The sequence below is a fragment of the Theropithecus gelada genome, chromosome 11 (assembly GCF_003255815.1).
Source record: "Theropithecus gelada isolate Dixy chromosome 11, Tgel_1.0, whole genome shotgun sequence".
Lineage (NCBI taxonomy): Eukaryota > Metazoa > Chordata > Mammalia > Primates > Cercopithecidae > Theropithecus > Theropithecus gelada.
Window position 1 is genome coordinate 126,041,075 of NC_037679.1, and position 22,326 is coordinate 126,063,400.

At 41.3% G+C, this 22,326-nt stretch overlaps 1 protein-coding gene across 8 annotated transcripts in view; it reads left to right on the forward strand.

Moving 5' to 3' along the window:
* BICD1 (BICD cargo adaptor 1) overlaps window positions 1–22,326 on the forward strand; it is a 271,468-nt gene that overhangs the window by 98,266 nt on the left and 150,876 nt on the right. For all 8 annotated transcript variants that reach the window (XR_003121813.1, XM_025402491.1, XM_025402492.1 and 5 more), the window contains exon 2: window positions 6,904–7,116. Coding sequence is in view for 7 of the 8 variants with exons in the window: in XM_025402491.1 (XP_025258276.1) it covers window positions 6,904–7,116 (213 nt within the window). In the remaining variant the exon portion in view is untranslated. The remainder of the gene's footprint in view (window positions 1–6,903; window positions 7,117–22,326) is intronic.

Sequence of the window (22,326 nt, forward strand, 5' to 3'; positions counted from 1 at the left end):
CCGGCTAATTTTTGTATTTTTAATAGAGATGGGGTTTCACTATGTTGGCCAGGTGGATCTTAGGTGATCCACCCGCCTCGGCCTACCAAACTGCTGGGATTACAGACGTGAGCCACCGCGCCCAGTCTGGGCTCAGTGTTTTTCATGGAATAAGGATGAATCATTAGAAGAGCTTTCATACCTCTTAAACTCTCAAATTCCATGCCTTAATAAGGATTTTTATTAAGACTTCGTTTAAAACAAACAGTAATTAAGCATCATTTTAACCATTTGATGTGATTATAACTCATATGCTTTCTACTCCAAAAATGTTTGAAGTAGAAGAAACCAATACAATGGGATAAGCACAATAAAAATGCAGAACAATGTAGAGAAAACAGAGATAATTACACCAAAACCTTAAGGTATTTTCGTTATTGCTATTGAGCATTTAATGCTGAATTTCCTGTCTGCTGAGGCAACAGAAAGGTTATTGGTCAGATAATTTTTGTTATGTGTTCAAGTAAAGTAAACCAGTTCATTGGGGAGGGAGTACCATGTCAGGCCACTAGGCAACCTTTTTCTTCCTACAAGTTAGATTATGTCTGAATATCCTCTGGAGCACTCAGATCTTAAAATACTTCAGAAGAGACTATAAAGAATGGCCAGTGATTGTCTTTAAAGAGGCACCATAGCAGTGCTGTAAGCACTGGGGGAAAGGCCAGGTTCGTTCTTCTCTGGGGGAAAGGCCAGGTTCTAGGTCACTCCCTCACTTTGTTCCAGTCTCTGCCCAAACGTCACCTCTTCCCTGCCTGCCCTTTCTATATGAGGTTCCCACTGAACACACCTGGGTTGCCCTCTATTCCTGTCCAACATAGTAGTCACTAGCCATATATGACAACTAAAATTAATTAAATGACATAAAATAAAAAATTCAGTACTTTGGTCATACCAGCCACATTTCAAAAGCTCAGTAGCCGCGTGTGGCTAATAGTTACCATATTGGACAACACAGATACATCATCACAGAAAGTTCCATTGGGTACTGCTAGCCTATGTTCTTATCTTGCCTCCATTTTCTTCTCAGAACTTTTTCAACACTATGCCACGCCATGCACCTAATGATTTGTTTATGTTCCACTAGAATACATGCTCTGGATCGCAGTTTTTTGTTTTTTGTTTTCCCAGAACATAGCTGAATCCTCCAGTGCCTAAAGCAGTGCCTGTCATAGTACAGTGCTTTGTAAATACTTGCCGAGTGAATGAATAACAAATGAACGAATGAATTTTAGTATTATTTTGCAGTTTCAAATCAAAAGTATTTTGTCTAATGTCATTGGGTGACCTAGTACACGTTCTGCCACAGTTCTTAAGATGAACGAATGAAAATTCTGTGACCAAAGAGAACATTTTAAAGATAAAGTGATATTAAATATACTAGTCAAATTTTTATTTCTTTTATCTTGCATATTATAAAGAATAATGGGTAAGAAATTTCTGTTTATTAGTTAACATATCATCCTGAATATGAACACATAAAATATCAATTTTCTTTGCATTAAGAAGTCATGTAAGTAGAAGGAGAAAGCAAAGTACTTATTAAGTAGCTAACTGGACTTACAGTCACATCTAATTTAAAGCAAATTTGCTCCATGCAATGGAATATACTAAAAGTGATGTTGTGCAATTATAGCTACAGGCATGACAAGAAATCATAATACATTCTAAACGTATATAGAAAAATGTCAGTTTACTTCAACTTATTTTAAACAAAAATTACCCTTGAAATGATTGCAGTACCTAAAAGGAATTTGCGATCTGAACAAAATATAACTAGAAGCACGACTACCCTAAAGCTCCTATAAATACAGATTGAAGCTAGTTTTATGATTTCAGCCAAAAATGCAGCTTCAGTAACCTTGAAAAACATTGTTTCCCTTCTATCAGGCCTGGCTTTGTCAGGAGATACTCAGGAGGTGATGGAGGAAGGAGGTACCTGGTGGGGCCAGACAAGTCTGGTAAATCAACTTTAACAAGTAGCCAGATGATAGATGTCAGTTGGGTGTCATGCCCAATTCTAGTTGCTGACAGTTAGGAATTACATTAAAATAGGAGTGTTTCCTCCTTCCCCCTCCCTTTCTTAAAAGCAGCCATTTTCTGAGTAGTGTTCTTAGTTCTCAGTGGATTTTCAAATGCGGATCATGAGGCACCTTGAGCTTGTGCAGGATTGGTGTTATTTTGCTATTTCAAGTAAAAAACATGATGGTTAGTGTCCTTGGATAACCTCATATACTTTCATTGTTTTTCAAATCAGGTCCAGTGAAGGGCCAAGTTCTTCATAAATATCATGGCTAATTTTGGAAACCCATATGTTCAGTTAAGGTTTCTGAACTGGAATAAATATGAATGGAGGATTTATCAACATTTGGATATTTGCAATTTCAATTCTTGATTCTTTTTTGAAAATCTATTCTGGGTCTGTATCTGAAATGTTTATCTCCTTTGGTGCTAGATCCAGAGTACACTTTTTGAAAACTTTAAATCATGGGTGGAATAATAAAGTCACTTGCTCTTAAGACTTTAGGGGTTGTTTTAGCTGGCAAGAGAGCATTGCCTGTGTGCTGCGAAAAATACGAGAGCCACAGAATGGCCAAATTATTGCTTTTACTCTGGCAGAGTGAAGAAAATGGCCTTGTGACAGACATTTCCAGTTTCCTGTACGTAGAAATGGGGAAACAGTTGTGGAAAAAAAAAAAGCCAGCTGGGATTCTTGACAGTTCATGCTAATTTTAAATTGTACTAATACTTGACTATATAGTGAGGAGTCCTGTGCAGGGTGATGATCTGTTGAAGACTCAGCAGGCCACAGTGGGGAGAGGGAGAGAGGCTATCAGACGCTTCCCCTCCAGAGGCCTTTTAATGGGTACTGAATTCAGAATTGACCTCAGAATCTGATCATTACTGATGCAAGCGCAAAGTCAACATCATCTGCAAAGATAATTTCTCATCTATTCATGAGTACCTGTGCTCATCACCACATCTGGAAATCTGACTACTCAAATAAGAATTTCTGTTGAGAGACTGAACAAGCCAGGCACCAGCAATATTTTACTCTGTATGTACAGATGGACATCGATACTGGAATATTTCTGTCTCATTGATGCTTAGGGACTATCTTTTGATTTTGATCCATGTCAAGATTCTAAGGTAGTTTAACTCAGACATGGGTTTTAAGTGCTTTTTATTTTTGTTTTTGTTTTTTTAAATTTCTGTTTCTGTGAGTGTAATTTAGGGAGGAGTACCAGATTGTTTTTATAAGTTGTTTCTTACATTGATTAACACATATCTTTTCCTCCTTAAGGTTTATAACAAATATGAAACTAAGTTTCACAGGTTCATTCCAGCCTAATCTTTTTATAGATGATAGCATAGTCCAGAAGCAATATGCTGCGACATTTTATTTTATTTTATTTTATTTTATTTTATTTTATTTTATTTTTGAGACAGAGTCTCGCTGTGTTGCCCAGGCTGGAGTGCAGTGGCATGATCTCGGCTCACTACAACCTCCATTTCCCAGGTTCAAGTGATTCTCCTGCCTCAGCCACCCAAGTAGCTGGGATTACAGGCATGCACAAACACGCCCAGCTAATTTTTGTATTTTAACAGAGACGGAGTTTTGTGATGTTGGCCAGGCTGGTCTCGAATGCCTGACTTCAAGTGATCTGCCACCTCGGCCTCCCAAAGTGCTAGAATTACAGGCATTAGCCACCGGGTCTAGACTGCTATGACATTTTAAATTTCAAAATGTAATAAAATCACAAGTTATGCCAGAAAGCCACAGTACTTCTCATTGAATATAGTATCTCCTTGGTGTTCGTGTCCTTCTCTTCTTTCATAACTCTGTGTGCCAGTATTTCACCAAATCTATCAACTCTTTTAAGGCAGAGACTACATTTATTTATTTTTTAACTTTTTGTTTGAAATAACTTTAGACTTAGAAAAAAGTTGCCCCAAAATACTACACTGATTTTCATGTACCCTTGATGCAACTTCCCCAAATGTTACCATCTTACATAACCGTAGTACAGTGAAGGAAACAGAAATTGATGTTGGTACAATAGCATCACTAACTAACCTAAATAACTTATTTCAGTTTGCCGATTGTCCTACTAGTGTCCTTTTTAAAGCCCAGGATCCAGTCCAGAATCCCATACAACACTTAATTGTGATGTCTTCTTAGTTTCATCTAGTCTGGAGGAGTCTTTCTATAATTTTTGCAACTTAACTGCTTTTGAAGAGTCCTGACCAGTAATTTTGTACAACATCCCCAGTTTGAGTTTGTCTGATGTTTTCTTAGGATAAGAATTACCATTGAAGTTACGTTGTGCCCTTCCCAATGGTTTTTTGTTTTTTGTTTTTTTTGAGAAGGAGTCTCCCTCTGTTGCCTTGCTAGAGTGCAGTGGCACAGTCTCGGCTCACTGCAACCTCCGTCTCCTGGGTTCAAGTGATTCTCCTGCCTCAGCCTCCTGTATACCTGGGACCACAGGCACACACCACCACACCTGGATAATTTTTGTATTTTTAGTAGAGACAGGGTTTTGCCATGTTGGCCAGGCTGGTCTCGAACTCCTGACCTCAGATGATCTGTCTCCCACCTCTGTCTCCCAAAGAGCAGGATTACAGACGCGAGCCACTGCCCCCGGCCCCCAAAGTATATCAGAGGGTATATGATGTCAGTATGTCTCATTGCTGTTGATCTAAGTTTTGGTCACTTAGATAAGGTGGTGTCTACCAGGTTTCTCCACTGCAAAGTTACTATTTTTCCCATTAGAATTGATAAGTACCTTGGTAGGAGACGCTTTAAGACTCTGCAAACATCCTGCTTCTCATCATACTTTTGCCCATTAATTTTAGATTCTATTGATGATTCTTACCTGTAACGATTATTAATGTTTGCTAAATGCTGATACATTTTATTTCCATCATTCCTTCTATTTTATTAGAATTCTATTGTAAGGAAGAGCTGTTCTTTCTTCTGCCATTTATTCATTTATTGTGTTAATGTGGAGATATAATTACTATAATTTTTTTCTCAAAATATCTCAGATTTGGCCATTGGAAGCCCCATCAGACAGGCTCTTGTCTCCTTTTGACACATCCCCGTCATCTTTTAAATGCATTTTGTAACTCTGGCATCACAAGATGTGTCAGTCCTAGAATCAGTAACTTCACCAAAGACCCTAGTTCTTTGTACTGGAGGTTGGTATTTAGAAACAAAATCTGGGTGCTGGATATGCTCATTGCTACTGGTATATCATTGCTTCTAGGCCCTCTCCTTACAGTGCTAGGAAATAATGTGTCTGTATATACACATACACGAACATGTTTCTCTCTCCCTCTCTCTCCATATCTGTATACCTATGAATATTTATCTACCTATTAAAAACAATAAGTTTATCCACTTACTGATACTTCCACTTACAGCTCAATACCACTAGTTTCCTTTTAGATATCTCTTTTTCCTTACTCGCGGCTTTTTCTCCAACAATTAGAAACCTGGCATTCATTATCTACAATATATTTACCTATTTGCTCAACCCTAGTATATATGTAAAGAAGTTTCAGAACTGTGATTTCCATAATCCCTATGAGAAACAAGTTTACCAGAAAGACTATATAGTGTTTGGGTACAGTCCTTTTTGTCTAGTCTTAAGGTATATAATAAAAGTACTGATTTCCAAAATTAGGTTAGATATTTTCTTTCTTACCTCTTTCATGGTGGCTGTTGTTTTTCATTTGTAATACAGCTAGGTTCTTTTGTTACTGTTTGTGTTCCATTTTGGGTTCCCTCAATACCGACAGGTTGGTTTTAATTATTATTTATTTGGGGGATGTGAAACATGACTATAGTTCTTAGAGTCTGAACTCTGTGAAAAGGGGCCGGGCACGGTGGCTCACGCCTGTAATCCCAGCACTTTGGGAGACCGAGGCGGTTGGATCACTTGAGGTCAGGAGTTTGAGACCAGCCTGGCCAACATGGTAAAACCCCTTCTCTACTAAAAGGACAAAAATTAGCTGGGCGTGGTGGTGGGCGCCTGTAGTCCCAGCTACATGGGAGGCTGGAGTAGGAGAATTGCTCGAACCCAGGAGATGGAGGTTGCAGTGAGCCGAGATCACACCACTGCACTCCAGCCTGGGTGACAAGCTAGACTCCATCTCAAAAAGAAAGAAGAACTATGTGAAAAGGCATTTCAGAAAAGTGTCATCCCACCTTATCCCTTCTGTCACATCTCACTCTCCCATTCTTCCCACCCCATTCCCACCCACCCCATAAGTAACCCGTTTAGTTTCTACTTTTTTTCTCCTGTATTTCTTTTTGCACAAATAAACAGACACATATGTTTTCTTATACAGAGATGATATTCAGTGTCTTTTTTTGTGGTACTGGGCAATTTAAATGCTGTTTGGTAATTTTAACTCTTAAGGATACTGTTTATAATTGGACTGTCCTTACTGCCAATATGTTAGAAAGCACACTAAATGATTGTTTTCTTTCTTGTAAAATATTTGTGGAATTTTTTAAAAAATGAAGATGACATGAATTTTGATGGGCTTATTAGCACTGAACTATTTCTTGATAAGAGTTGTCGAAAAAAATGAGAACATAAAGCAAGCAACTTTTTTCAAGTTTTCTTTAATGCATTACATCTTTTTTCGCAAGGTATTTTAAAATTTTCTTTTTCCTTGTTGAGTGAATTGAATTATTTCAAGCATCAGTGAGAGCTGCTAGACTGTTATATTTCAGGGGTCTTGCACAGTAGCTTTTCTTACACATAAAAGCAGAAGAAAACATTTTCCCAAGTCTGAAAAGAGGGCTAGGATGCATTTCATTGTGCACTCTGTTTCTTCCCACATACTCTGCAGGCATTTGGGCAGTCCTTCTCCATCCACCGGAAGGTTGCTGAAGATGGAGAGACTCGGGAGGAAACGCTTCTGCAGGAGTCAGCATCAAAGGAGGCTTATTATCTGGGGAAGATCTTGGAGATGCAGAATGAGCTGAAACAGAGCCGGGCTGTGGTCACTAATGTACAGGCAGAAAATGAGAGGCTCACCGCTGTCGTTCAGGATCTGAAAGAGGTAAACAAACGAATTCCCTATGAGAGATTTGTGAGAGGGAGAAATAAGAAAGTTCTCTCCATAGCAGAGAGGAATAACACTTTTGATTTAATCAGAGGAGCTGTATTAAGCACAAAACAACTAATACTGAGCTAGCAACTTTTCCGTATTTTTTAGTGAAATGATAGCTAGCTTGTTCTGAGACGAGCTTTTCTCTCTTTTATTGTTTATTGATAATTAAGTTTTGTATGTATTGTGGACTTGGGAATTGGCCTTACTATTTCTGCAAAGGTGTTTTCAAAATACAGTGACCTTAGCACTTCCTCCCTGCATTACCTGGTTTAATACAATGTGGAGAAGAACGGTTGACTGTAATGCTCTGTATCAGCCCCAATTCCAACTGACGGTGGTGTTGGCTCAGGGCACTGCTCACAGGGAATGACAGCCTAGGCGAGTGTCCTGAGAAGTCTTCGAGTCTGGTGATGCAGATCCCCAAACTATTTTTCTGGTTATAGAGAAGGCAGCAAATTACGGCTGGAATGAATTAGGTCAGGGAGTCTCTCTCGGTCTGTGAGTGTTGAGCATCCACCGAACTCACTATTCCTTGTTAGATTTTCCAAGGCAGCATCACCTGCCATATCATTTTCAGACTGGCAGAGTCATCCTTTAGTGGATGATGTTGGAAACAGAGATAGCCAAAAGTAGCTTCATCCATCAAACCCTGTAAGAGCATTTTTGGAAACTTGATATGAAAACTGTAGAAGAGACGCAGACGTCCTCTAACTCCTACACCAATGCAGTGGTGATTGACAGGTCCACAACCAAATGGGCTCACTAGTTGAGCATTTTAGTGATAGAAATATGTAGGATGAAAATATTCTTCAATATTGTAAACTATAAGAGAAGTAATCCACATTTGAAATAAGTGACATATTGCAAATAGGGTTTCACTTTCATAAGATATAAGTTGTCCGGAATTTATTGGAATTTTCTAGATAATTTACATTTACACATGTTCATATTACAATGAACTAATGAATACTGACAGCAAGGTTTCTGGTTTACTTATCTCATTATCTTTGGATATGCCCAAATATAGCAATATGACTTGTGAAGACAGAGAAAGGATCCAGTCAAGTGGAAGTTAGTGTTGAGTACTGAGAACATGAGACAGTTTTCAGGATACCAGGGCCTCCTCATTTCCCTCCGACGTGAACAACTATTAAAACCCCAGCTACTCTTTGGTTCCTTCTTTCTGAGACAGGGTGTCACTCTGTTGCCCAATCTGGAGTGCAGTGGCACAATCCAGCATCCACTGCAGAAGTGGACAGAGGGTCATGTGGAGCCAAAGCCCACCATTCTGGATTAAGCAAGTCACCAAACATTTGCAGGGAGCAACCTCAGCAGCCATGAGCAGCAGGGTCACGTGCAAGTTGGCAGAGAGGGCGTGGCATAGGCAACATGAGGACCATGTGCACATGCATGCAGGTGGTTTATGGAGAAGAATGTGACCAATGAGTAGAGCAGTCTTGATGGCTAGTTGGATGGCTCCTCTGAAAGCTGCAATCTCCGTTGTTTAGCAGCTGCAGCTGAGCCAAGAACAGCCAAGGTTGAGGATGGGGCAGGGAATCCACAGATGCTTTTCTGGGTGAGTCAAGGTGGTGATGATTGATGGAGCATCCTCACTTACACAGCCGCGCTTGAGGGCAGTTCCAATGAGTAGATTTATGATGAGTGGCAGAAGTTAATTAAGCATGAAGTTACAAGTTAGGAATGAATGGAAGCAGCAAAAGAAAAACAAATTGAAGAGCCTTTCATTCAGATCAGTTCTCAAACTTGAAGGAACATCTGAATCACCTGGAGAACTCATCAGCCCATGAACATGGGGCCCTCTCCCAGAGATTCTGATTCAGTAGATCGAGGTAGGACCCGATAATTTGCGTCTCTAACAAGTTCCCAGGTGACGTGGGGGCTGCTGCTCTGGAAACCACATTTTAAGAACCACTAATTTAGATTTTTTGGCCTGTCAAAGTTGAGGAAGGCTCACAATTGGGACATTGCTATGAGCACCATGATCTCCTGAAGAAATCAATTGGTTGTGACCCTTCAATTTTTATGCATTTTCGATAGTAGATTTGCAGTAAGAGAATAACTTGTTATATCCACATTTAGGTATTTTTGATCTAAAACAGCTTGAGGCACTTTAGCCTATGAATGTGTTTCTTCAGATTTGTCAGGTAACTAAAAGAAAATAAAAAGTCTCGTGTTTCATGTGTGCCAACAATGTATTTGTTAATGTTCTTTCTGATGGGGTGAGAGCTGGTAATATTACTATAACCCTGAGTTTTTGTTTTTGTTTTTAATCCAGCAGATACATTTTATTTCGCTGTACCTAAAAGAATTATTATTAACATTTAGAGCTAACATAAAAGGAGAATAGGAATAAATTCTATTTTTTGGTGTATTGATACAGACTTTTAATGGTTGGTATTAAGTTGAAATCTCAGATTTGATTTCCTTGTAAGCTCAGTTTTATTTTTTGTACTATATGCATTAACTGATGTACAGCGATTGGAAGAGAGATCATGTAACTTAGAACAGTTATGACATAATGGACCATGAGAAATGTGCAAGGATAACCAACCCAAAATATAGTAAATGATCAGTTTGATAGAAGCTGTGTATTTAATAACTTAATTAATGGGATCATTTTTCTTTACTAAAAGGACTCATTTCCTGTTTCAGTAGTATTGTTGTCCTGGCAACGGTGTGTGTGCATGCATATGTGTTGGGTGCAGTGTGAAAGATTTACCTGTGTGTGTGTGTGTTTGTGTGTGATTACAATGTCAAATTCTCTTCCATAAATAGTAGTTACAGGATAGTATGGTGAAAAATGGAAAAATTACTGAATTAGGTTTTAGAAAATCAGTATTCTAGTCAGCTCTGCTGAAAGTTTTAGTATTAAATTCATGATGTTTGTAAAATTTATATTAAGATTATATTGATATAGAGTGAATACGTAATAAACATAAGCAATTATCATTAATAATGTTCTGCGTCCTCCAAAAATATCATTGACAATATAACTCGTTATGTAGATCTATATTCTTAGGGTAAGAGACATGAGATAAATATCTCTTTGAATTTATCACCTCAAAAATTCTTTCTATCATGATATGAATCAGGCAGTAGAATTACACATTTTTATTTCTGCCTTGACAGTTAAGAAGCTCTGGGGCTATGCTTAAGTATAAAACACTAACCTAGGTTTTTTTTTAAAATCTATTTCTCACTTTTAAACATTTTTATTAGCCTTATTGTACATATGAATTTAGTGGTAAACTGCTTTAAATAATTTTACAGGCCGGGCGTGGTGGCTTATGCCTGTAATCCCAGCACTTTGGGAGGCCAAGGCAGGTAGATCACAAGGTCGTGAGCTCAAGATCAGCCTGGCCAAGGTGGTGAAACCCCATTTCTACTAAAAATTTAGCCAGGCGTGGTGGTGGGTGCCTGTCCCCAACTACTCAGGAGGCTGAGGCAGAGAATTGCTTGAACCCGGGAGGCAGAGATTGCATTGAACCGTGATCGTGCCACTGCACTCCAGCCTGGCGACACAGCGAGAGTCTGCCTCAAAAATAATAACAACAATAATAATTTTATAAAATCCAGGGAGTATAAAGAAAAACTGGTCACCCAAATTGGAGAACCAAATTAATAGTTAAACTTAACCTAATTAGGAGTTAATCCTACAGGGCCAATCATAGACAGAGTGAAGAAATCTCTGAGTTCTCTTGACACAGCATTATTTTGGTAAGAGCATAAAGAAAGCAGATTGCTGTAGGGTGTAAACAGATATTTAGTAAATAAGTTTGAATTTCATTTATTCTATCTTCAACCTGTAGGTATAATATACTAGAATATATTTACTTTTATACTTATTTGTACTAAACTAAACTAAAATCCACATTAATGAAACCGTAAAATAGGTTAATGAAACTTATTACAACTTAATGCTCCCAATTACCAGTTAATGTCTCCAATATAAGATATGTTAGAATTGGCTGGGCACGGTGGCTCAAGCCTGTAATCCCAGCACTTTGGGAGGCCGAGACGGGCGGATCACGAGGTCAGGAGATTGAGACCATCCTGGCTAACACGGTGAAACCCCGTCTCTACTAAAAAAATACAAAAAACGAGCCGGGCGAGGTGGCGGGCACCTGCAGTCCCAGCTACTCAGGAGGCTGAGGCAGGAGAATGGTGTAAACCCAGGAGGCAGAGCTTGCAGTGAGCTGAGATCTGGCCACTGCACTCCAGCCTGGGCAACAGAGCGAGACTGCGTCTCAAAAAAAAAAAGATATGTTAGAATTAACTGCAATATTTACAAAGTATACAAAGCAGTTATGCAGTATTCCTAACCAGAATTGGTATATATGTGATAAAAAGATGTCACATAAGAGGCGCCTTCAGGTGGAATGCAGAAGATTGGAGTTATCAAATGAATTATTGACCTTAGTAGAGATTAAGCCTATAATTTAAAGTGAAAATAACAACATTTATTGAGTGCCAGACAGTGTTCTAAATACCTTACATGCCTTAACTGCTGAATCTTTCTAACAACCCTACTGAGGCAATTCCTTTTATATTCTACCCCTATTTTACTGATGGGGCACATGGATCAAAGAGAGGTCAGATCACTTGTCCAGAGCACATGGGTACCAAGTGACAGGCCATGATCTGAACTCAGGAACACTGGCTCTGATGTGCCATTCTTTGCCATGTCACCGTAGCTGCCAAGAGCACAGGTTTCCCTCTTCCGAACCCTGCCTCAAGCTAATGAAATTTCTAGAAAAGTATATGAAGTTTTAATACGATAGCTGCTATGGTCTGAATGTGCCCCTTTCAAATTCATGCACTGAAACTTAATCATCAATGTGATAATATTAAGAGGTCAGGCACTTAGTTGGTGAATGAGATTAGCGACTTTATATAGGGGCTGGAGGGAACTAGCTAGGCCTTTTGGCCCTTTTGTCCTTTCCAGCGTATGAGGACACAGCATTCATCCTCTCTGGAAGGCACAGCAACAAAGTGCCATCTTGGACAGAGAGAGCAGCCCTCACCAGACACTGAACCTGCCAGCACCTTAATCTTAGATCTTCAGCCTGCAGAACTATGATCAATAAATTTGTGTGTTTTTACAAATTCTTCTTCTACAAGGTTTCTTCTATAAGGTTATTTTGTCTGTGTTGAAAATCTATTTTTTAGTTTAGTTTACCTTTATCAATGATCTTAGCTAGATCTGCTGGATCACTTACTGCATCAGTTAATGACATCAGCACTTGCTACTTCACCTTGCGCTTTATGTTATGGAGATGGCTTCTTTCCTTCAACCTCATAAACTAACCTCTGCTAGTATCAAACTTTTCTTTTGCAGCATGTTCACCTCTCTCAGCCTTCGTAGAATTGAAGAGAGGCATCCGGGTGCGGTGGCTCATGCCTGTAATCCCAGCACTTTGGGAGGCTGAGGCGGGTAGATCATCTGAGGTCAAGAGTTTGAGGCCAGGCTGGCCAACATGACGAAACCCTGTCTCTACATTTTTAGTAAAATTAGCTGGGTGTGGTGGTACACGCCTGTAATCCCAGCTAGAGTCAGGAGAATCGCTTGAACCCAACAGTCAGCGGTTGCAGTGAACCGAGATCACACCACTGCACTCCAGCCTGAGTTACAGGAAGAGACTTTGTCTCAAAAAAAAAAAAAAAAGAATTAACAAGAGCCCTTGCTCTGGATTAGGCTTTGGCTGGTTTGATCTTCTATCCAGACTTTTCTTCATGTCAGAAATGAGGCTGTTTCGCTTTCTTATCATTCATGTGTCAATGGAGTAGCACTTTTAATTTTCTTCAAGAACTTTTCCTTTGCATTCACAATTTAGCTAACTGAGCTAACTTAACATGGCTAATTTGGCATATGCTTCATCATTTCTTCCTTTCCTTGAAAGTATGATTCTTTCACTTGGACACTTTGAGGCCACTGTGGGGTTATTAATTGGCCTAATTTCAATATTGTCTTATGTTAGGGAACAGGAAGGCCCAAGGAGAAAGAGATGGGGAATGGCCGGTCAGGGGGGCAGTCAGAACACACATGTTTATGGGTTAAGTTTGCTGTCTTATATGGATGTGGTTCATGTCAATATAACAGATAAAGTAATAATGAAAAAGCTTGAAACATTGCAAGAATTACCAAAATGTGCCACAGACACACAAAGTGAGCACAGGCTGTTGGAAAACTGGAGCCAATAGACATGCTCAATGCAGAGTTGTCACAAACCTTCAATTTGAAAAAAAAGAAAGAAAACCTTGCCAAGCTCGATAAAACTAATCACATTAATATAAGATGTGCCTGTATTTGATACATAGGAGATTTGGTAATAGTGTGGAATTAGAAATCAGGAACTCTGGGCTGGGCGCGGTGGCTCACGCCTGTAATCCCAGCACTTTGGGAGACCGAGGCAGGCGGATCATGAGGTCAAGAGATCGAGACCATTCTGGCCAACATGGTGAAACCCCGTGTCTCCTGAAAATACAAAAATTAGCTGGGCGTGGTAGCGTGTGCATGTAATCCCAGCTATTCAGGAGACTGAGGGAGGAGAATTGCTTGAACCCAGGAGGCGGAGGTTGCAGTGAGCTGAGATTGTACCACTGTACTCCAGCCTGGCGACAAAGCGAGACTCTGTCTGAAAAAAAAACAAAAACAAACAAACAAAAAAACCCCAGAAATCAGGAACTCTGAGTTCAGGTCCTAGCTCAGCCATTTTACCGGTTGTGTGATTAAACTTCTCATTTCCTGTATAAACATTATCATACTAACACCTCTCCTACACCTCATGATTTTTATGCAGATAAAATGAGATGTTTTCCATGAAAGTGTCTTATAAGAAATAGAGGACTTTGTAAATGATATTTACTGTTTCAAAGTTTGGTTGTCAAACTTATTCACACATAGGAAAACCGAAGCTCTATTTGATTGGAGCAGCACAGGAGGCCCCAGCAGCATCCGACAGTAGCAAGAAGTCATGGCTGACATCCTGACACCAAAAGAGGAAATGGAACACACATTTACAAGGAGGAGAGCCATCTAGGTATCTTCCTATCACTATAAACACCCTTTCATATCTGGCTAGTCCATGAAAAAATCCTTGCATTATTACCTAGTACAGCAATGGATGTTCTTGCCGATGACCTGAATCATAGGGAAAAGATTGAATTATTTAATGTATCCAGTAAAAACCAAAGTATTTCTTACAGTCTTTGATGGTCATTGGGAGCTGTGGTTACACATAGCTGAGTGAAGCTGACATTTCTGTGAAGGCATGGCTTGGCTCTAGCTGGAAAGTTTTCTGTTTCCTGGCCTGCCCCTGTCTCTCTCCTCCTCTCCATACTTGGTGGGAATGGACCTCGTACCTCTCTGGAATGATGCAGTGCACCAAACAGTGGAGAACTTTCGTTGTTTTTAACTGATTTACGTAACTGATCATAATATCATAGCTAACATTTATGGAGCTCACCATATGCCAGGTATGAAGCTTAGCACTTTACTACATTCATTATTGCATTTAATTCTCTCAACAAACTTGCAGCGCGTATGCGATTCCACAGGAGAGAGCTATATTTCTTTTGGTTGAAAAGTTCTTTCTAACACTTGCTGAGCTACAGTAAACAAATATGTCTATTAATGCCATTGGGAATTTGAAAGCAAAGTCTTAACAAAATATAGACAATTCATTTTTTAATAGTTGTGATTTGATTATGCTTTTGGGGAAAATCAGATAACAAAATGGGTTTGTTTGTAAGGATTAGTTTGCAATTTAGGCTCATAGAATTTTTGTGTGTGTGTATACAGTTCTATCAATTTTATTTTATTTTATTGAGATAGAGTCTTGCTCTGTCACTCAGGCTGGAGTACAGTAGTGCAATCTTGGCTCACTGCAACATCCACCTCCCAGATTCAAGCGATTCTCCTGCCTCAGGCTCCTGAGTAGCTAGGATTACAGGTGTGCACCACCACACTTGGCTAAATTTTGTGTTTTTAGTAGAGATGGGGTTTCACTATGTTGGCCAGGCTGGTCTCGAACTCCTGACCTCAAGTGATCCACTCACCTCAGCCTCCTAAAGTGTTGGGGTTACAAGTGTGCGTCACTGCACCTGGCCAGTTCCATGAATTTTAACTCGTAAATAGATTCATATAGCCACAACCACTATCAGGAGGCAGACCAGTTTCACCACTTCAGAAACCTCTCTTGGTCAGTGCTACTCTTTGTAGTCAAAGCCACTCCTACCTCAGCCTCTGATAACCAGTGATCTATTCTCTATCACTATAGGTTTTTTTTTTTTCTTTTTCTTTTCAGGAATGTCATATAAGTGGAATAAAACAGTATGTAACCTTTTGAGATTGGGTCCTTTCTCTCAGCATAATGCCTTTGAGATTCATGTAAGTTGTTACATGTGTCAATAGTTTGTTCCTTTTTATTGCTGAGTATTATTCCACTTTATAGATATATTGTGGTTGCCTTAATCAGTTCACCTACTGAAGAACAGTTGAGTAGTTTTTAGATTTTGGTGATTACGACTAGAGCTTCTATAAGCATTCACGTACACTTATGTTTTTGTGAAGTTTTCATTTTTCTAGAGTAAATACTTAGGAGAGTGGGAATGCTAGGTCATATGGTAAGTGTATGGTTAAGTTTTCCAGAGCAGCCGTACCATTTTGCTTTCCCACTACCAATGTGTAAAAGTTCCTGTTGCCCCTATTCTTTCCAACCCTTGGTATTGACAGTTTTTTTTGTTGTTTTTGTTTTGTTTTGTTTTTGTTTTTGTTTATTTTTGCTTTTTTGAGATGGAGTTTTGCTCTTGTTGCCCAGACTGGAGTGCAATGGCGTGATCTCAGCTCGCTGCAACCTCTGCCTCCGGGGTTCAAGTGATTTTCCTGCCTCAGCCTCCCAAGTAGCTGGGATTACAGGCACCCACCACCACACCTGGCTAATTTTTTAATATTTTTATAGAGACGGGATTTCACCGTGTTGACCAGGCTAGTCTCAAACTCCTGGCCTCAGGTGATCCACCCACCTCAGCCTCCCAAAATGCTGCGATTACAGGCGTGAGCCACCACGTCCGGCCCAGCCTTGACGGTATTTTTACAATTTTAGCAACTCTAATAGGTGTGTAGTGATACCTCATTATGGTTTTAATTTGCATTTCACTATTGACTAAGAATATTGAACATTTTTTGTGTGCTTGTTTGCCTTCCATGTATTCTCTTTGATATATTGTCTTTTCAAGATTTTTGCCCATTTTTAATTGGGTGTTTCTTTTCCTAGGTAAGTTTTTTGGTTTTGTTTTGTTTTGTTTGTTTGCTTTGAGACGGAGTCTCGCTCTGTTGCCCATGTTGGAATGCAGTGGCGCGATCTCAGCTCACCGTAGCCTCCACCTCCTGGGTTCAAGCGATTCTCCTGCCTCAGCCTCCTAAGCAGCTGGGACTACAGGCACATGCCACCATGCCTGGCTGATTTTTGTAATTTTAGTAGTGACAGGGTTTCACCATGTTGGTCAGCTGGTCTCAAACTCCTGACCTCAGGTGATCCACCTGTCTCGGCCTCCCAAAGTGCTGGGATTACAGGCGTGAGCCACTGCACCTGACCTATTTTTAAATTTTATATTAATATATTAACTGGATTTTTGTCAAATAATTAGAGAATTCTCTTTAAATAACCATCTTCTCACTTCACACTTAGTCTGGGAAAAAATGAGAGCAAATTTCCGTGCATCCAGGGAGCATATCACCAGCCAGGCATGAAGCTTAAAGGGAGAGTGCAGGCTGAGTGGCCAGCAGGCCATGGGCATCCCACAGGGCCAGGCCAGGCCCCAGGCCTCAGCGACCCTTCTCCCAGCCCACCTAGTGGCCCTCAAATTCCATGATGGGACAGACATGCATTCTCCTGTCCCAGTTGAGAAGACTCTTCTAGACGGAAGGGAGAGGAGAAAAGGCATAGGAAAGAAATCCCAGAAGCACTAGCAGGGAAGTACAGGGGCTTCCTCCCCAGATGTGGTGGCCTTGCTCCTGACACCACCCAACCCCTGGAACTCTTCAAGGACGGGGAAGGCCAGTGTGCCTGGGGTGGGAGCCTGGCTGGGAAGGGAATGTGGGCTCACAGTTTCTGGATGGTGGCCTTCCACAGCTTGGCACAGACCAGGGGAAGGCATGTGAGGAGGGCCTGGGGAGGTCCTGGGGGAAGATACACAGCTCAGGAGGTTGAGTGTAAAGTGGCTGCCAGACCAAGGGAGCTGGATGGACTGTGAAGGAGGAGGTGGCTGGAGAGCCTCCTCCATGTGAAGCTACTAGAGCAAAAATAGAACAAGGGGGACACCTGTGCCCCAGAAAAGAGCCCTAAAGATGGTAACAGGGAGCATGGCTGAGCAGCGCCCTGGATTCTGAGCTAGTGTGGGAAGCTGGGGGGCACTTCTCCAGAGGCTAGTGGCCTCTCTCTTCCTTCATCACCAGTTGCTGGTAACTTTACAGTCAGACTTGGAGGAGGAACAAGGCCCTCCGTCGCCTCCCCTCGCCACTGATGCTGCCCCAAGGGGAGGGGTAGGAGCAGGCAAAGAGGCTGGGAAACAGGGAAGTGGGAGGGAGTCTACTGCGTCTTCTTATTTTCAGAGGAGGGAGCTGTAATAGTGTAGTGGCAGAGGCTGGTTCCTCAGTATGTAGGTGTTGTGTGGGTTGCCCAGCACTGACAGCTGCTTCTGCAGCTCTGACTTTAGCTGCCAGAGCAGAGGGGCCAGGGCCAATGGGGCCGCTGACCAGAGGTTCCATGAGCCCAGATAGGGCAGTGACAGGGAATGCAGACATCCCATCGCTCCATCCACCATGGGAGGTCCTGGATAGAACTCAGATGGGGACTGTGGATTGGGGCAGCCAGAAGGGCAAAGATATGTTCCATTGGTGATTGGCAGAGGAAAGACATAGGCTCTGTTGGGTATGTAAGAGTACCCATAGGGTCTGTTGGGGGCCTCACCCCTGGAGGCTTGAAATGCCACCTGGAGCATTCATTGTCCAAACTGCTATAAGGTTAACTTGTATGAAGCCCAGCCTTCCCAGCCATCTCCTGCTTCACCCTTCACTGTTCTTTTGAAGTAGTTTGCAGCAAAAAGGCTAGTTGATGTCACAGTCCTTCATCAGGTGGAAAGGCATCTCGAAGGCCATCATGGAGTTCTTCTTCTTGGACAGAAAGATGAGCGGTAAGGTGTAAGGTAGACGATGGCTTTCTTGGTCCCTTTGAAGGACTCTGGCAAATTGTTCATGTCATTGAACATAAGTTCCACATGGACATAGGACATTAGGATGCTCTTGGTGTTCTTGATCACTCTGCCACCCTTTGAGTGATTCTCATTGAGTGCCGTGGTCTCTTGGAAAGGGGTCCTAAGACTTTTGATGCAGGGCCTTGAGTTCAATTTTGCATAAAGGGGTCGGTTTAGATTGAGGTTCCTTTTTATGGCATATAAATGTCCAATTGTCCATTTGTTGAAAAGACTACTCTTTCTCTGTTGACTTACCTTTGCACTTTTGTCAAAATTTATTGGCCATGTTTGTGTAGGTCTATTTCTGGAGTCTGCATTCTGCTCTATTGTTCTGTGTGTCTATCCTTTCACCAATACACACTGTCATGAAGTCAGAGAAGTAACAGGAAGCCAGATCATGTAAGGCCTTGTAGACCATTGAAAGGATTTAGGCTTTTATCTTAAGTGAAATGAGAAGCTACAGGAAGGTGTTGAGCAAAGGAGTAACCTGACTTTATTGAGGCAAGGATAGGAATGTGAGGTTACTGCAGTCATCCAGATATGCAAAAATGGTGGTTTGGACCAGGATGATGGGCAGAAGTGGTGAAAAGTACTCATATTCTGAATAATTTTTGAGAGTGGCCCCAATGGGATTTTCTAATGGGTTGAATGTAGAGAATGAGAGAGAGATATGAGAAAAGAACTCTAGTCTGAGTAAACCCTCAGACTTGACCAACGTGAAAAATGGAGTTATCAATTGAGATGGGAAAACCTTCCAATGAAGCACATTTAAGGAAGGAAGGTCAGAAGTTCAGTTTTGAACATGTTAAGTTTTAAATTTCTATTAGAGGTCCACCTGTGGATGTTGAGTGAATAGTGGGTAATAAGGGCCAAGACTTTGGGAGAAAGGTCTGGGAATTGAGGTATACATTTTGGATCCTGGCCGGGCGCCTGGGATCACGCCTGTAATTCCAGCACTTTGGGAGGTCAAGGTGGGCAGATTAGCTGAGGCCAGGAGTTTGAGACGAGCCTGGCTAATGTGACAAAACCCCATCTGTACTAAAAATACAAAAAATTAGCCAGGTGTGGTGGTGTGCGCCTATAATCCCAGCCACTCAGGAGGCTGAGGCAAGAGAATTGCTTGAACCCAGGAGGTGGAGGTTGCAGTGAGCCGAGATTGTGCCACTGCACCCAGCCTTGGCAACAGAGTGAGACTCCATCTCAAAACAAAAACAAAAACAAAAAATTTTTGGATCCATCAGTAGATAGATGCTATGTAAGGCTGTGGCATTGGTGAAATCACCAAGGGCAGATATGTAGAGAGAAAAGGGCAAGCACTGAGCCCTGGGTCACTGCAGCATTGAGAGGTGAGGGGAAAAAAAAGAAACTGGTAGAGGAGACTGAAAACTAGTAGTGAGGTAGAAAGAAAGTAGAGAATGTTTTCTGAAATCCAAATAAGAAAATGGTATCCAGGAAGTAAATGATCAACAGTGTGGATGCTGCTAACAGGTCAAGCAAGATGAGGACATATATTGACCATTGTGTTTAGCAACAAAGGGTCATTGGTCACCTCAGTGAGAGAAGTTTCCATAGAGTGTTGGGAGAAAAAGCCCGAGGATGGTAGATTTAAGAGAGAATAAAAGGAGAGGAATTGCAGACAGAGAATAGAAGTGTTTTTCATGGAGTTTGTTTGCAAATAGGACCAAAGAAATGAGGAGGTAGCTAGGGGAGAGATGGGCTCACATGCAAGTTATTGGGTTTTGTTTCTTTTTAAGATGGAAGAAATAACATTTGTGAATGCTAATGGCCATGACCCCATAAAGTGGGAAATTTTAATGATGTAAGAAGAAAAGACAAGAAAGCCTAGAGCAATTGATTTCCTTGAGTAAAGGAGAAAGGGATGGAATCTAGTCAAAAATGGAGGATTGCCCTTAGAAGGAGCTAGAAAATTTAACATAGGGGAATGCTTGGAGAAGCAGAATATGTGGATGCGGATGCCAGCACATGGGTAGATGTGAGTGAAGCGAGTCCCCTTCAGCCTGCTTCCATTTCCTCACTGCGGCGGAAGCAAGGTCAGCAGCTGAGAGGGAAGGTAGGGGCGGGACTGAGATTTGAAGGGACAAAAGTGGGCGATAATCACCCGGGAGAGTGAACCACGGGAGTCGTGGGAGTGAGTGCCTGCCGTGGGAGAGAAGATCCCTCGAAAAGAGGAATTCAGGGCTGGGTGCAGTGGCTCATGCCTGTAATCCTAGCACTTTAGGACACTGAGATGGGAGGATCGCTTGAGCCCAGGAGGTCGGGGCCGCAGTGAGCCAAGGTCACACCACTGCACTCCAGTCTAGGCAACAGAATGAGACCCTGTCTCAAATAAATAAAGAAGCAAATAAATACATAGGAATTCAAGAATTGAGATCATCTCTGTGGGTATTGAGACTGCCAGGAATTAAGACCAGAAATTCTAGAGATGATGGCAATGGCAATGAGAAATGAAGGGGAATGAGTTGGTGTTTGGTAGGTCACGGTAACAATGCTGGATAGTGGATGATATAATCCGATGACATGAGGTTTAAAGCACAGGAGTTTTAGAGAGGAGAGAGGGAGAATGAAAGCAGCCACATGGAGCAAAAGGGGCATCTGTCTCAGGCCCAGTGGTATGGGAGTGAAATAGTCAGCATTTCAGAGGGCTGCAGGGAAACAGTGTCCTCAAGGGAGAGTCAGGTTTCCATTAAAGGAAGGTGCAGTATACACATCTGTGAAATTATCATGCTGACTGCTGTTATCTCATCTGCTCATAGAACCAGTGAATATTGATTGGTCATAAAATGCATGCATTATTTTAAGGAGCATGGACATTTAATTTCTCTTTTAAGGACTTGGAAATATTTTTTTCTATGATTTGGAAAGTGGTATTATATTTGTCAATGAGAAAGAATACAATAGCTTTTTAATAGGTCACAAAATGATGTCAGTTGCTCTTTATTCAAAAATATCTTTAGCCTTTTTGAGGTTATTTTGGGGAGATAATAAGGACAGGATCTTCATAATCCCAAATATTTTGGAGAAAACTTCAAAAATTAAAGCGTATTTAGGCTGAGCATGGTGACTCATGCCTGTAATCCCAGCACTTTGGGAGGCCAAGGTGAGCAGATCACTTAAACCCAGGAGTTTGAGACCATCCTGGGCAACATGGCAAAACCCTGTCTCTACAAAAAAATACAAAAACTAGCAGGGCATGGTGGTGTGTACCTGTAGTCCCAGATACTTGGGAGGTTGAGGCTGCAGTGAGCTGTGATCATACCACTGCACTCCAGCCTGAGTGACAAAACGAGACCCTGCCCCCCACCCGCTCCTCCAAAAAAACCATATTTAAATATTTCTGGAATCCAAATGTTGAACATTATTTGGACACAGTTTCAAAATGGTACCAATTCTTTTAATTTGTGACTGCTTTATTTCTGCATTAGACAATGAGAAGGGGCCGAAACTTCTGGCCTGATATGACAGTGACATCAACCTCTTGTGTAATAGCCTGTCGTTAAGTCAGTGCCAAATGGAAAATTAAATGGGAAATGGCAGAGAGCATTGCCCACGACATACTGTAGAAATGGCAACTCTGGCACTGACATAGGTTTTTAAAAAATTATGTTTTAAAAGTAATCTTGCTGGGAGGCCAAGGCGGGCGTATCACTTGAGGTCAGAAATTTGAGACCAGCCTGGCCAATGTGGTGAAACCCCATCTCTACTAAAAATACAAAAATTAGGTGGGCGTGGTGGCGGGCGCATGTAACCCCAGCTACTCTGGAGACTGAGACAGGAGAATTGCTTGAACCCAGGAGGAGGAGGTTGCAGTAAGCTGAGATTGTGCCATTGCACTACAGCCTGGATGACAGAGAAAGACTCTGTCTT